General features: G+C 48.6%; 1 protein-coding gene across 3 annotated transcripts in view; it reads left to right on the top strand.

The window, feature by feature from the left end:
- Nucleotides 1–16,196, top strand: part of FAM124A (family with sequence similarity 124 member A) — an 80,034-nt gene that overhangs the window by 21,544 nt on the left and 42,294 nt on the right. Inside the window, exons 3-4 of one of the 3 annotated variants that reach the window (XM_030564434.1) lie at nucleotides 2,044–2,185; nucleotides 6,743–6,909. The exons of the other annotated variants lie outside the window; for them this stretch is intronic. Coding sequence (XP_030420294.1) covers nucleotides 6,786–6,909 — 124 coding nt within the window. The 5' untranslated portion in view covers nucleotides 2,044–2,185; nucleotides 6,743–6,785. The remainder of the gene's footprint in view (nucleotides 1–2,043; nucleotides 2,186–6,742; nucleotides 6,910–16,196) is intronic. 3 annotated transcript variants of the gene reach the window in all.

Raw genomic sequence — 16,196 nt, 5'->3', positions numbered from 1 at the left:
GAAAGCCTTATTTCTATTGAGGGTCAAGGATGAAGGGACTGAGTTTTTTTAATATAGTGTTTGAATGTATTAAATGGTTTTATACTTTGTTTAAAAAAATTAACATTCACGTATTTTGCATGGAAAGTCCTTCACTGTCCAACTCACCTCATTGCTGAACACCATCCAGTTGCTGGGTTTGGACCCAAACACTGGCTCTTGTATTCTAAACCACCTGAGTCTGAGCAGCATCCAGGTACTAGCTCTGGCCTCTCAGGCTCACTCCTGCGTGCAGACTCAGTCTGATACTCCCCCTCAGCTGTAGGGACCCTGCAGTCCAGCTGCCCTGGGATCCCTAAGGACCAGTGCTTCCCTGCCCCCCAAGTCTTTTCAGTAACTTAAGCACACCCTTTGCCAGAGCACCACCCTTGTGGGTACTCCAGTTTACAGTTTAACCCATTAGGGACATGTGATAGTTACAGCAAGGAACCTAGAGGCTTTGCAAAGTAGCTTCATAAACACTCACACACACTTTATTCCTAGACCAAGCCTAGAGACTTATAGATCCATGCAGAAAGAACAAAACCTGCACACACAACCTTCCCTTCAATGTCCTCACCACTCCAAGAACCCCTTGGGATTTGGTCAGTGCCCTTTCAGGGTCCCAAGACCCTCCTGCTCCTTCTAGCCTGCTTCTGATCACCCCTCTTTCCTCCCCCCACCCCTTGAAAATGGCTAGTGAGAGAGTCTTCCTTTTATAAACTTTCAATCCCCTCTGTAAGGTGGCTCTCCTGGTCAGCACTGAGGCCTTCCTCAGGTGACTGGAGTCTCCATTAGATAATCAGTTGCTTGGTTACTATTCACTTGGAAGGATGGGTTTCTCTGAGTGGTAGCTGACTCATTATTCAAGAGAGCTTGTGTTTGAATAGAAGACCCTCTAGGTTTATGACCCTTGATTTCTTTGCATTGTTGGTCCTCACAACTTCTCTTGGAATTTCAGTCCACGATGGAGGCAAAAAGGCAACAGGAAAGGGACAGTACTGTCTTACAACCAAAATGGTGCTCAGAAAAAAAAGTAGTTTGAGATGAATACATATATTAAATCACCAAGGGTTGTAGTTGATATTTTATCACTGGAAATTTTTAAATCAAGATTTGATGTTTTTCTTAAAGATATGCTCTAGGATAAAGAGGAACTAATTCAGAGAAGTCCTATGGCCTGTGTTATTCAAGAGATCAGACTAGATGATCACAATGGTCCCTTCTGGTCTTACAGTCTCTAAAATAATGACACTTTATATGAGCTTCATTGGAAGAACAGGATCCAAACTCAAGTCACTATGACTTTAGCCTCAATAAAATTGAAAGGTGCACTTTATGTGTTTATTCCCAGGGAAAGAATGGCTATTCAAGAATTCCTTTGTGCATCAAAAAATCCCGTGTTTCCTATATCTGACATGAAAAGCCTAAAGTGTAACTACAGTTGAGTACATTTTAAAATTTTGTCATATTCTAAAACTTGTATTTTATAAAGCTAAACCTTCCTTTTTTTACCTTGGCAATCCAAATGCAGTGTTCTGTGGCTGCATTCACATATACAGATAACTGCCGTTGTAAGTATAGACATAGTACAGGGGATAGATCTTTTGTAGCAGCAAGAGTATGTGTTGCTTTGGTCAGGATGCCACCCGAAATGGAATGTTCTGTTTTGTATATTCATTAGGAGAGTAACATCCCAATACTGTTCTGCAGCCATTGTTGGGCTTGTGTCTATGCAGATATAACATTTATTTGCAGAACTGTAAGTGTAGAAGTTTTATTGGTTTTGGTTCCAGGTAGTGTAGTGGGACTATTAAAGCTGGAGCCACCTAGTAAAATGGGTTGAATTCTGTTATTTTACTGTTAGAGTGGGTAGTGAATTTTATTTCTCCAGTGGTTTCTTTGTCAGGGAGGATCCACAAGACTTATTTTTTTCTATTTATTTTATATAATCATTCTGAAACGTCACTGATAAACAAGGCTGCAGGGATTGAGCAATATTCTCACTGCAATTCCTCCTTCCAGCTACCTTCTCTTCAAATGGCTTCCCTCTGCTGGCTCTCTTCCCCCAGGCCTGCTCCACTGCAAAGAACAGTATGGCGTAGAGATGACAGCCAGCACTTCAGTACCGGGCGTATATAAAAGAAAAATGGTTTGAATATACTGTGTGTGTGTGTAAATCTGTTTTCTTTCTCTTTATGATCTTTAAGGCCTAATCTTATTTTGACAGCTGGCAGTTCTCATTAAGTGCAGTCATAATAAATTAACGGTGTTTATGCAAAGTAACACTATTCAAATAGGAAATAATTCTTTCAAAAATGTAATGATATCCTCTAATTCTACTGCAGAACATGTGCATGGGTTGAATTTGAGGTAAAATGTTTGTGGTTTCTTAGAGCAGAGTTGCATTTCTTTTCTGATTAGTTCCTAAACTGGTTAGCTTTTCTACTGAATCACTGTTTTCACTTTTAAGCCCAGCTGTTGGTTTGAGACTCTGTGGCTTTCAGTTTCAACATTTGAAACAGAAATTCCGTATTTTTACATGCATACTTGCATTTTAAAGAACAGCCATAAGCTAGATGTTGATAGTCAGTCATATAGATTATTATGAGTCAGCTGAAGGCCACCTGTCCCATCAGTACACAGTTGTTTCTGATGCAATTATTCTTCAATTTTCAAATCTTTCGGTCATGGCAAATGTCTCCTCTGCCTATGTACTAGTCAGTGACCCTCTCCCTTTCTCCTTCAGTCTTGTTTGAAGACAAAGTTTCTTGTCCTCTTGTGTAAGCAGCGTTATTTAAATTATTAATTTTTGTATTACAATAGCACCTCAAGGACTCAATAGAGATCAGGACCCTATTGTGCTGGGCACTGTACAAATACATAAGGGACAGCTCCTGCCCCAAAGAGCTTACAATCTAAACAGAAAAAACGAACAGTGCGAGGGGGGGGAACAGAGGCACAGGTGATCTCCTTTGCCCAAGGTCACACAGCAGGTGTGTGTCAGGAACAGAAAACAAGCATCCCAAATCACATATAGTGCACTGTCCTCTAAGGGCCAGATTTACAAAGGGTATTTAGGTGCTTAAAGATGAAGATAGGTGCCTAGTAGGATTTATAAAAGTTTCTAAGCAGGTTAGATTTTTAACTCCCATTGAAGTCAATGGAAATTAGGTGCCTAACCTGCTTCGGCACTTTTGAAAATACTACCAGCATATTTAGTTGCAAGCAGCATATTTAGTTGCACAAACACCTTTGAAAATCTGCCCCTAGATCTCATTGGTAAGTCTGAGGTCTCCCCCCGCCCCTCCCCCCATTTTCTTAGGTGGAGCTGTACTACAGGAGATAGAGATTGGAATTTACTCTTACCTGACACAATGTGACAGCATTGGAGCTGGAATATTGCCTGCATGCAGCCTGCTCTGTTGTGACCCAGATAGCAGCAGCAGCAGCAGGGTGACCCCAAACCCTGCTTTTAACCAGGAATTAGGTTTGAGAAAATAAACACACGGATATAGACAATGTCTTTGGGACAGGGGAGGGAGTGCGCATTCATGCGCTAGAGTGAAAAAATACTAGCTGTTGAATCTCTTTTTAATGGGTGGTTTTGTACCATGACTAAATTTGTCCCCTTTTAATCAAGTGAGATAAACTAGCTTCTATTCCAAACTCAGTGTTTCCCTTATTAATGCAATCCAGAATTTTTTACGGGTGAGGGGGTGGGAAACAAGCAGTATAAATCCTGCACCAATATGGAAGGGGGTAAGGAACTGCTGTAGTCTTGAGTAGCCATGACCTGCTGCACCTACGAGTCATGCCAGACATAAAAGGGGAGCTTAGATGAAGGGAGCAGCCCTGGAAGGGAGCTGGTTGTTAAGTTTCCCAGCTCTCTGGAAGAGGTCTGATAACCAACAGCACTTCTGCCCTCATAAAAAGGAAAACAGATCCTGTCTGCTAAGAGGGGGAAGAGACTGTATCCTATACCTTGTGCTGGAGACTCTGGGGAAGGAGAGACCCATATTCTGGCTAGTGGTTTTCTTTGCCCCTTCGTTTAACTTCTTTTGCTGACTTTGGATTGTTTGTTTCACCCGAGAGCCCAAAAGGAGGGCCAGAGGGCTCAGAGCTCCTGCTAGACGAACTGGATTGTGCAAGTGCACTTTCCAAGTAGCATCCAAAGAGAGTGCTCTGATGGGGACTGATCCTTGAAAGGGGGGTAAGACCTGCTTCCACACCCCAAACCTCCAGTTGTCTAGTGTCAAGCTGGTAGGCAGTGGCTCAAGAACTTGAGTACCAACCTCAGAGCAGACTATTAAGAAGCAGGACACAACCCCCAAATTGGTTGTGAATTTGATACCTAGATTTCACCAACCAAATATCAAGTGTAAACTCTTCAGGCTCTATAGCAGCCTTAACATGGAGTCACAGGCAGTTCCCTTAGGTCCCCCAGTCTGTCTTGCCAGCCAGGTAAGATTGCCTTTGTGATAAATGGTCTCTTACACCAAAAATCACAACACTATACAAGTTACTTTGAGTTGCAAAGAACCAGTCACTGACCCCAGGTCAGTTGCACCTCAGATCTCACACCGAAGACAGTGTTTATAGCTAAGACTACGATTCTGTCACGGAGGTCATGGAAGCCGTGACTTCCAGAGACCTCCGTGACGTTTTCTGCTTCAGCCCCTGGGTCTGTGGGCCTGGAGCTGGTAGCCAGTGGGGCCTCAGCAGGGATTCCGGGGCAGGCAACAGCCTCCTCAGAGTCCTGCAGGTTTCCAGCGCCAGGTGACAGCCTCCTCCAGGGGCTCTCCTTAGTGTTCCAGCAACCAGGGACAGCCTTGTGGGGAGTGGGGGGAAGAAGAACCCTGCAGCTCCCTATCCCAGCCACCAGGGTGGCAGCAGGGGCGAGGGGCATAACCATGGCGCTGCAGCAGCAAAAATCAGAGACAGGTCACAGCTTCTATGATTTTTTGTTTATTGCCCGTGACCTGTCCATGGCTTTTACTAAAAATAACCATGACAAAAATCTTAGCCTTAGTTTATTATAGAATTGGCTATAACTATCTAAAGATTTACTAACTAGAAAAAGGAAATATGTTATTTACAGTGTTAAAGCAGGTAAACATACATTCACAATTAAGTTACAATTTTAAGTTTCAGAAGGTAATAGAAGCTTCTATAATAAGAAAGTTCTATATCTCCCTTATAGCTAACTGAGGCTAAACACTGGGGATGTCTTGCTTATGCCTAGAAAATGTTCCTCCCAAGTCCAAGCAGCATAGAGACAGTTCCTCGTCATTAGGGCCTTTTAGTCCTTTGTCTCTTCTGCTTCTAACTGTAAACTTAGCTGATGGAAGGAATTCACTTGCATGTCTCCCCTTCACGGGAAGTTGCGATGGGGGGGTAGCAATCAAGAAAATCTTTTATCCTGTGATGTTCCACATTAGTTCATCTGGTGCTGAAAGTCCTGCCCAGCTAAAAAGGCCCAAACACCTTCTGTTGGAAGCCAACATTTCACATTAATTCATGTCTCTCTCCTGTCTGGTGATTTGCACAGTTGCAAAGGAGTACAATGCAAACACTTAAATATTACTTTATAACCTGGGATACAGATATTATAAGTGAGATTAATGCATTCAACATCTTACAAGCATTTCGTAAAGTCTAAACATAAAGCACATTTTTATAACTCAACATATTTTAACAATACCTATATATTTGTCAGGGCTCAGTTGAAACATGAGGGCCTTGACAGGAGCTGGCACTTGGTTTGCCAGCATCACAGTTGACATCCATGAAACACGATCTAAATTGTCAGTGTCAGGAACCAGGGTGAGGGTGGTTGGAGCTGGAGTCAGGCCTAGCAGTCAGGGCAGGAATCAGGAACTGGGAAACGGAAACAAGTGTCAGAACCAGAGTCAGAAGCTAGATGCCAGAGCCAAGGGTCAAACCAGAGTCAGAGCCATGAATCTGAGCTTAGACTCAGAACCAGTCCTGCAGTGACTGGTCTACCAGCACGTATGGTGTGTTGACAGTGGCCCTGCTGAAGCTGTCCAGCGGTAGCGTGGAAGTATGGCCCATGGTTCAAGCCCCATAAATTCTTGCAGTCAGTTAACTAATTAAAATAAATGGTTTTTAGGTTACCCAATGTGTGGGAGAGGGACCTTTTGTATTTGTTTAAAGGTTCCTCATTAGTCATAGCTGATACCACCATCACAGCACTTCACTGCAGTAGTTTACAACATCCATTCTCAAAGGAACAGTGAAAGCTTCAATACATTGAGATTACTCCTAATCATGTGGTGTTTGTATCTCTGACCATGTCTACACTATAAGCCTCCAATTTAAGCAAGTCAATTTTGCATGTCACCACTGTGCTCATAGTGAGGATGCACTCCGCCGACACAATCAGGGCTTGCATCAACACACAGAGCACTGCACTGTGGGTAGCTATCCCACAGTGCACATAGCTAAGTGGAATTTTGGGTTGGGCGTGCAATGCCTTATGGGATCAAAACATTGCCACGTGTGATTATGGGAATATGGCGTTAGCCTACCATGATGCACTTACCTCCCTTCCTCTCTTCCTGAAATCAATGGCAAACAAGCTAAGCCTTTTTCTGTAAGCCTGGTTTATCCATGCAGATGCCATAGCACAATAAACAGGGACCCTACTCAGCTGTACGCTATTGTTGTGAGCATTACAAACATTTTGCATCTTATCCTGCAGTATTTACACAGCTGATACAAGAGCTGCCACGCAGAACAATGTGATGTCACACAAGCAGCCCTGCTGGAAGACATGGAGCAGAGCAATTTGTAGTTGCTGGCAACAGTCATGCATCACCTTGACACAGTTGAGCGCCGTTTCTGGGCCCAGGAAACAAGCACTGACTGGTAGGATTGCAGCATTATGCAGCTATGGGATGACAATCAGTCAACTGCAGAACTTTTGGATGTGTAAGGCCACTTTCCAGGAACTGTGTGAAGAGCTTTCCCCTGCCCTAAAGTGCAGCAATACTCAAATGAGAGCTGCTCTGACAGTGAGAAGTGAGTGATGATAGCTCTGTGGAGGCTTGCAACGCCACACTACTACCAGTCAGAGGGGCATCAATTTGGAGTGGGTAAATCTACTGTGGAATCTGTCATGATCCAAGTTTTCAGGGCCATTAACAGACTTCTGCTAAGAAAGGTAGTGACTATGGGAAATGTGCAGAATATAGTGGATGGTTTTGCCATGGTGGAGTTCCCTAAATGCGGTGGGGCACTTCTCAGTGGTTTTGCAAGTGTTGGTGGATCACAGGAGCCATTTCACTGACATCAGCATAGGATGGTCAGGAAAGGAGCATGACGTGCTCGTCTTTTGGAACACAGGTCTGTTCAGAAAGCTGCAAGCAGAGGCTTTCTTTGCAGAGTACAAAATAACCATTGGTGATGTTGAAATGCCAATTGTGATCCTATAAGATCCAGCCTATCCCTTGCTCCCATAGCTCATGAAGCCATACACTGACAGCCTGGACAGCAGTAAGTACCGATTCAGTCATAGACTGAGCAAGTGCAGAATGGTGGTGGAGTGTTCCTTTGGACGTTTAAAAGGTTGCTGGAGTTTGTTTACTAGGTTAGACCTCAGTGAAAGCAATGTCTCCATTGTTACTGCTGCCTGCTATGTGCTCCATAATATATGTGAAACAAAGGGAAAAAAGTTTCCGCCGGGGTGGGGTGTTGAGGCAGTTTGCCTGGCAGACAGTTTTGAGCAGCCGGACACCAGGGCAATCAGAGCACGTCAAAGGGCTCTGTGTCTCTGTGAGGCTTTGAAAAACAATTCCAGCAATGAGTGAGAGTAATGTGACACTTATCTCTGTTATTCCTTACCAAACTGTCCCCTCCGTTGCATTTTATCCCCTGTAAACTCCAACCGCACCAGCCTCCGTGTGTTGAATGAATAAAGAGCCTTTTCTCCTCAATACGTTAAGTTTTATTATGCACACAGACACACAGGGACAGCAAAGAAAATAAGATAACCTGAGGCAAAAGGCTGATAACAATTGGGAGGAGGGGGAACAAGGAAAGCTTGCTTACAGATGCACTGCAGTAACAGTCAAATGTGTGGGAATGGGCACCTTCTGGTCCTTATACCCTCCCCTGGTGTTGTGTGCAAGGGATACTGACCTCTCCCCTCCCTTCCCCCTGGCTCATAAGGTGTTTGAGGGAGAAGGATGTAGAACTGGGCAATGATGGAAGCAGTATAGGCTGCAGAGGGACTCTAGCATCCAGCTGCCTTTCTTGAACCTCAGCCAGACACCTCAACATGTCTGATTGCCCCTTCATAATCCATAGCATCTCTTACTGTGTGGCATGTTCTTGTTCCCTGCATGCTCGCCTGTCTTCCCTGTCCCTGTCCAGATTCTTGGGCAGTGTAATCCTCCATGCTTTGAGCTCTGTCTTGTCACTCTCGGAGATGCGTGTTAACTCATTGAACATGTCTTCCTGAGTCGTCTTTTTCTGCCTTCTAATCTGGGAAAATCTCTGTCCTGGTATTGAGGAGGCGCCTACAGACAAGACTTGCAAAGCGCAAGGTTAGCACTGACAATGCATACATTGTTTCTGGTGCAAGGTTTGTTTGTTTTTTTGTAAAATAAAATAAAAAACATCCCTCAATACACTTCACTGCAAGCCACAATGTAATCACAAGTACTGGCTATTGCAAGAGTCTGTTCGCTGCTCCAACTATGATGACTAAGGCCATGAGGCATGGACAAGCAGTTTTGTGCTGCTGCTTTTGTGAAGACATCCTTGGGATCACAAGTTGGAACTTGAGAAAAGCCCCCTTTCCCCTAGCAACCTGGATGGTGCTTGAGGATAGGCCCCAGTGTAAAGCCCCCCAAATAGTTTGTTTTTTACAAAATCAGCACTGGGTCGTGGGGGAAGAGAGACAAACAGGCAACCAACACCTTGCCCACTTTTTCAGTGCTGCTTGCAATACACGGTGATCCCTTCCAATCAAAACCATGGCACATTTGGGAAAGCATGGTTGTGTGACCCAGATTTCACCAAAGGGTGAATTCTTCTTCGAGTCCTTGCTCATATCCATTCCAATTAGGTGTGTGCATGCTGCGTGCACATCGTCGGGAGATTTTTACCCTAGCAGTGCTCGGTGGGTCGGCTGGGCGCCCTCTGGCGTGGCGCCACTATGGCACCGAATATATACCCGTGCCTACCCGTCCGCTCCCCAGTTCCTTCTTACCGCCCGTGTCGGTTGTTGGAACAGTGGAGTGCAGCTTAGCTGATCTCCACCTCCCTAGCTTTTTGCTCGTTCTAATACATATTGTTTATATAGTTTATTCTCTGTAGTGCTAGTTAATAGATTTTTGTAAACGTAGTTAGTGTATATAGTTCAGAGGGTCAGGGATTAGCCCTTTCCCTCTCCTGGTGCCCAGGCCCATGCCTGGCTCACCGGGTTTCAAACCGTGCTCAGCCTGCCGCCGGCCGATGCCCACGGGAGACCCCCATGACTCCTGCCTCAAGTGCTTGGGGAAATCCCACCTTGCAGACAAGTGCCGGATCTGCAAATCGTTCAAGCCGCGGATGAAAAAGGAGCAGGACTTTCTCCTTAAGCAGCTGCTAATGGAGGCAGCCTTCCTCCACCTTTGGCACCGGTTGCTGGACAGTCTACGCTGGGGAGAAGTGCCTCATCGGCACCGGAGAGCGCCGGCACCACGAAGACAGCTCGGCACCAGCCGTCACCAGCCCAGAAACCGGCCCGGCACCGCTCCCTCTCCCCGCGTGCCAAGAAGCTTAAAGCTCCTGCGGCCCCACTATCTGCACCGCAGTCTGAGCAGCAATCTAAGTCGAGCCGCCCGGCACCGCTAAGTGCTGCGGCACCGACAATCTCCGCACCATTGATTCCGGCCGTGCAAGAGCCGTTGAGTCCGGTGCATGACAGCTCCCCGGCACATGGCTCGGTAGAGCTTCTCGTTCCCACTACGCCAGAGACATTTGCTACGGTGAGGGAACTTATTGCGTTAACGGAGCCCGCCCTGCCTCAACCCCCGGCACCGCTGGTGCGGGTTATTCAATTGACAGGCAAGCCTGCCATAGTAAGACCACCTTCCATTGGCACCTCAGGCAGACAGCACTCAATATCGAGGTCCCGCCAATGTTCTCGATCTCGTCATTGCTCCAGATCCAGGCGCCGCTCGCAGTTCCGGTACCGATCTCCTCGGTACCGGTCGCACTCGCGGCACCACTCGAGGTCCCGCTCACTGAACCGATACGCCAGGCACTGGTCAAGCTCCCGGCACCGTTCACACCGCAGCTGCTCTCATCATAGGGCATCAAGATCCCGGTCGACCTCCCAGCACTGCGTCCATCGCAGGTCCCGATCATGCTCTCGGTACCGGTACGGATCCCGGTACCGCTCTCCGGTGCGGCACGAAAGACGGTACCCTGGAGACAGGGCTTATCCTCAAACAGCCTCCTCTCCGCCATGGCCATCGAGGCACGCATCTGAGTCATTGCATGCTGATAGTGCCGCCTATCCCGATTCAGAGAGACACTGCTGGGTTCTCCATGAGGCTCAAGGTCCAGACCAAGATCCTCATCAGTGATCCTTTTGGACGCCTTGGGCATATCACCAGGCCCAAGGCGAACCCACGGTATCATCATGTTCCGCCCCGTCAGAACATCGCACACCGGAGGCCACTGTTAGCCGCCCCCATCCAGCTGGTACAGATCACTCTCCTCAGGTCCTTCTGGACCCTGACGTACCTCCGGACCAAGAGTCCCTACAGGAACCACTCGTACCGGGTCTGTTGTCGTCCTCTTCACCCGACAAGGCAGTGGCCAGTACATCCTCCTCGGGCCCGCCCCTTATCGACCTCCGAGCTCACCAGGACCTTATGAGGCGAGTCACCTTAAATATCAATCTCCAGGTGGAGGAGGTCCCGGAGGTTGAAGACCCGGTGATAGACATACTGTCGGCGGATGCCCCAACCCACGCAGCTTTGCCATTTATACACTCCATCCAAGCCAAAGCGGACACAATCTGGCAATCCCCGGTGTCTATCCCTCCTACGGCCAGAGGGGTGGAAAGAAAGTATATGGTACCCTCCAAAGGGTACGAATACCTATATACCCACCCTCCTCCATGCTCCCTGGTGGTTCAATCCATCAATAAGCGAGAGTGCCATGGCCAGCAAGCCCCTGCCCCAAAATCGCGGGAGGCTAGAGGGATGGACCTGTTGGGACGTAAAGTCTACTCTGCAGGGGACCTCCAACTCAGGGTTGTGAACCAACAGGCCCTGCTCAGTAGATATAATTATAACACCTGGCAGTCGGTGGGTAAGTTCACTGAGCTGGTCCCACCAGACTCCCGCCAAGGAAGAAAAGAAAGTGGCGTGGACGTCCCTGCTGACCTCCCTCGACGCTGCAGATTCGGTGGCCAGAACCGTGGCCTCGGGAATTACGATGAGGAGGATCTCGTGGCTGCAAGTGTCAGGTTTACCTCCTGAACTGCAACACACCATCCAGGACCTGCCGTTTGAGGGCCAGGGCCTTTTCTCCAGAAAATGGACCCTAGGCTACAGAGTCTTAAGGACAATCGGGTGATCATGCGTTCCCTTGGGATGCACACCCCACAAACCCAACGGAGGTCCTTCCGTAGTCAGCCTCAGCATCCTTACCCCCCACCCAGACTGCGACAAGACTTTGGCAGAAGCGCGGTCGTGGGAACTGCAGGCGACAATCTGGGTCCCAAGGCGGACACAGTACCGGTCCCGCCAAACCAGCGATGGGCCCGAAAGCAAACTTTTGAAGGTGTGCCTGAGAGCAGAGCACCAGTCCTTCCCCAGGATCCCCTTCAGTTTTCCAACCGCCTTTCCACCTTCCTCCCTGCATGGTCCCAATTAACCTTGGATCGTTGGGTCCTATGCACGGTGGAATTTGGATACCACCTCCAATTTATTTTGCCCCCTCCCTCTCACCCCCCTTCCCTGTCCCTCTTCAGGGATCCCTCTCACGAGCAATTCCTCTGGCAAGAGGTTCGCACGCTCCTCTCGATTGGAGCTATAGAGGAGGTACCAGAGGAATTAAGGGGCAGGGGATTTTACTCTCGATATTTCCTAATCCCCAAAGCAAAAGGAGGTCTTCGACCCATGCTGGACCTGCGAGGACTCAACATGTTTTTAAAGAAGTTGAAGTTCTGCATGGTATCCCTGGGGACCATTATCCCTTCCTTGGATCCCGGAGACTGGTACACTGCTCTCGACATGAAGGACGCATATTTCCACATCGCTATTTATCCCCCGCACAGACAGTACCTACGATTTACAGTGCACCACCAACATTTCCAATTTGCGGTCCTTCCGTTTGGCCTGTCTGCGACCCCTCGCGTCTTTACAAAGTGCATGGCAGTAGTGGCCGCCTTCCACCATCGTCGGCAAATACATGTGTTTCCTTACCTAGACGACTGGCTTATTCGAGGGACCTCCGAGGCCCAGGTCACCCGGCACGTAGCCATCATCACGGACCTATTCGAGAGACTGGGCCTGATGATCAATCTAGAGAAGTCTACTCTCATGCCCACTCAAAAAATAGAATTCATTGGGGCCATTCTAGACTCCAAACTTGCAAAAGCCTGCCTGCCACTGTCCCAGTTTCAGGCACTAGTCTCTGTTATAAAAAGCCTCCAAACCTTTCCGACGACCTCGGCTCGCACCTGTCTGAGCCTCCTCGGACACATGGCCGCATGTACCTTTGTAACCAAGCACGCAAAACTACACATGCGTCCCCTTCAAACCTGGCTCGCCTCAGTGTACCATCCAGGCAGAGATATAGACATGGTGGTCACCATTCCTCAGAGCATCTTAGACTCCCTCAACTGGTGGCTAACACCCTCCCTGGTTTGTGCACGACTGCCGTTCCATCCGAGGCAGCCCTCAGTGTCCCTAACGATGGATGCCTCGTCTCTTGGCTGGGGGGCTCATCTAGACCATCGTCGCACGCAAGGCCTCTGGTCATCTCAAGAGCTAGCGTTGCACATAAATGTCTGGGAGCTGAGAGCAGTCCGCCTGGCATGCCAGACGTTCCTACAACATCTGCAAGGTCGTTGTGTTTCAGTGCTTACCGACAACACAACGGCCATGCACTACATAAACAAGCAGGGAGGGACTCGATCCTCCCCCCTTTGTCAGGAGGCGACCCAATTGTGGGAATTTTGCATAGCCCACTCGATAGACCTTGTAGCGTCGTTCCTCCTGGGAGTCCGGAACACCCTGGCAGACCATCTCAGCAGATCTTTTCGGTCTCACGAGTGGTCGCTTCGCCTGGACGTTCTACATTCCATCTTCCAGAAGTGGGGCTTTCCCCACATAGACCTCTTCGCTTCCTGCAACAACAGGAAGTGCCAGAAGTTCTGCTCCTTCCAAGGTCTTGCCCCGGGCTCGATATCGGACGCCTTCCTAATCTCATGGAAGAACCAACTGCTGTACGCCTTTCCACCCTTCCCACTGATGCACAGGGTTCTCTTAAAGCTCCGCAGGGACAGGGCTCACCTGATCCTGATCGCCCCTGCGTGGTCCCGACAGCACTGGTACACCACGTTGCTGGACCACTCGATAGCCAACCCGATCCCTCTGCCCCCGCATCAGGATCTTATAACGCAGGACCATGGCAGGCTTCACCACCTGGACTGCAATCCCTCCATCTCACAACGTGGCTCCTGCATGGTTAACCCAGTCGGAGTTACGTTGCTCTGCCCCAGTGCAAGAAGTACTCCTGGGTAGCAGAAAACCTTCCACCCCGTCTACGTACTTGGCCAAGTGGAAGCGATTTTCTTGCTAGTGTCAAACACTAAATGTAACACCCACGGAAGTTCCCATTCCCACTATATTGGACTACCTCTGGTATCTTAAACAGCAAGGCCTCGCTATCTCATCATTGCAAGTGCACTTGGCGGCTATTTCTACTTTCCACCTCAGAGAAAGTACTTACTCCGTCTTCTCCCACCCTATGGTCTCGAGGTTCCTCAAAGGTTTGGAGCGTCTATACCCCCTAGTACGACGCCCCGCCCCTTCCTGGGACCTCAACTTGGTCCTGATGAGACTTACAACTCCTCCATTCGAGCCATTGGCGACCTGCTCGCTCCTGTATTTGTCATGGAAAACAGCCTTCCTTGTGGCCATCACATCGACTAGGAAAGTCTCTGATCTTCGGGCTCTGATGGTGGACCCACCATACACGGTGTTCCACAAAGACAAGGTGCAGTTACGTCCACATTCGGCTTTCCTCCCTAAAGTTGTCTCGGCCTTCCATCTCAACCAGGACATATTCCTCCCAGTCTTCTTTCCCAAACCGCATACATCTCGTAGAGAACAGCAGTTGCATTCCCTCGACATCCGTAGGGCGCTCGCCTTCTACACTGACCGAACGAGACCCTTCCGCAAACGCCCCAACTTTTTGTGGCAGTGGCAGATCGGATGAAAGGCCTACCCGTCTCTTCTCAGAGAATTTCATCATGGGTAACGGCGTGCATCCGTACTTGCTATGACCTAGCTCATGTCTCTCCGGGACATATTATCGCTCATTCTACCAGAGCTCAGGCCTCATCGGCCACCTTCCTAGCTCGAGTACCCATCCAGGAGATATGTCAAGCAGCTACGTAGTCTTCAGTACATACCTTCACTTCCCATTATGCCCTGGTGCAACAATCCAGAGAGGATGTAGCCTTTGGCTCTGCGGTTCTACACGCTGCAGTATCTCACTCCGACCCCACCGCCTAGGTAAGGCTTGGGATTCACCTAATTGGAATGGATATGAGCAAGCACTCGAAGAAGAAAAGACGGTTACTCACCTTTGTAACTGTGGTTCTTCGAGATGTGTTGCTCATATCCATTCCAAAACCCGCCCTCCTTCCCCACTGTTGGAGTAGCCGGCAAGAAGGAACTGAGGAGTGGACGGGTTGGCAGGGGTATATATTCGGTGCCATAGCAGTGCCGCGCCAGGAGGCGCCCAGCCGACCCACCGAGTGTTGCTAGGGTAAAAATCTTTCGACGGACGTGCACGCAGCGCACACACACCTAATTGGAACGGATATGAGCAACACATCGTGAAGAACAACAGTTACAAAGGTGAGTAACCGTCTTTTATTTGTGGTTTAAGGGCTAGCACTGAAAACTTCCTCTTTTTCCCCTAAGTGACCCTATGTGATATCACTCTCCTGAAGGTAACAGAGGCGGCAAGGGAGTAGATACTCTAAGCATCTGGGTACAGACCTGATCTTATGCTGCAATGCTGTGTGCTGCAATGATGCCAGCAGAGTTAATACTGGAGTAGCATGGGAAAGTGCCTACTGCAGCCCTTCCCAAAAACCATCTGCAAAGGATTGCAGAGTACTTCCATGAAAGCTTACTAGAGATCTCCATGGAGGATTCATGGGCCATCCCCGTGCACATAAACAGTCTTTTTTGGAGATAGGTACTTGCTGTATTCACCCGAGGTACTTTCCCCGGCATCACGCTCCGCCACCAACTGTTCCTGTGAAGGGCTGGATTCCAGGGTTAAAAACAGTTCTTGGCTGTCGGGGAGAATGGATCCTCCACTTGCTTGCCTTACATTCTCCTCCTCCTCTTCCTCATCAACAAAGTCCTCCTTATTGTTGCTCGAGGTCATGCGGGGTTCCTGGGAGTTTTCCACGAAGCGTTTTGGTTCAGTGGTGGGGTTGTTGCTGAGAATCGCATGCAGGTCCTCATAGAAGTGGCATGTCTGTGGGGCAGAACCAGAACAACTGTTCGCCGCCCTTGTCTTCTTGTACGCTTGCCGAAGCACCTTTATTTTCATGCGGCACTGCTGTGTGTCCTTGGTGTAGCCTTTCTCCCCCATGCCCTGCACAATCTTAGCATAGATGTCAGCATTTCTTCTGCTGGATAGAAGCTCTGCCTGAACAGACTCTTCTCCCCACACAGCAATAAGATCCACCACCTCCTGTGTACTCCAGGCTGAAGCGCGTGTGCATCCTTGAGTCTCCATGATCAGCTATGCTGACAAACTCTCCATGCTGGTCAAACAGGAAATGAAAACTCAAAAGTTCTTGGGGCTGTAACAGGGGAGCGACTGTTTCCTGTCTACCTGGCTGACGTGCAGTGGAGTTGAAAGTGTTCTCCAGAGCGGTCACTGTGCAGCACTGTGGG

Source organism: Gopherus evgoodei, chromosome 1 (genome assembly GCF_007399415.2).
Source record: "Gopherus evgoodei ecotype Sinaloan lineage chromosome 1, rGopEvg1_v1.p, whole genome shotgun sequence".
In the NCBI taxonomy this organism is placed as follows: domain Eukaryota; kingdom Metazoa; phylum Chordata; order Testudines; family Testudinidae; genus Gopherus; species Gopherus evgoodei.
This window is presented reverse-complemented; position numbering and strand designations above follow the sequence as displayed.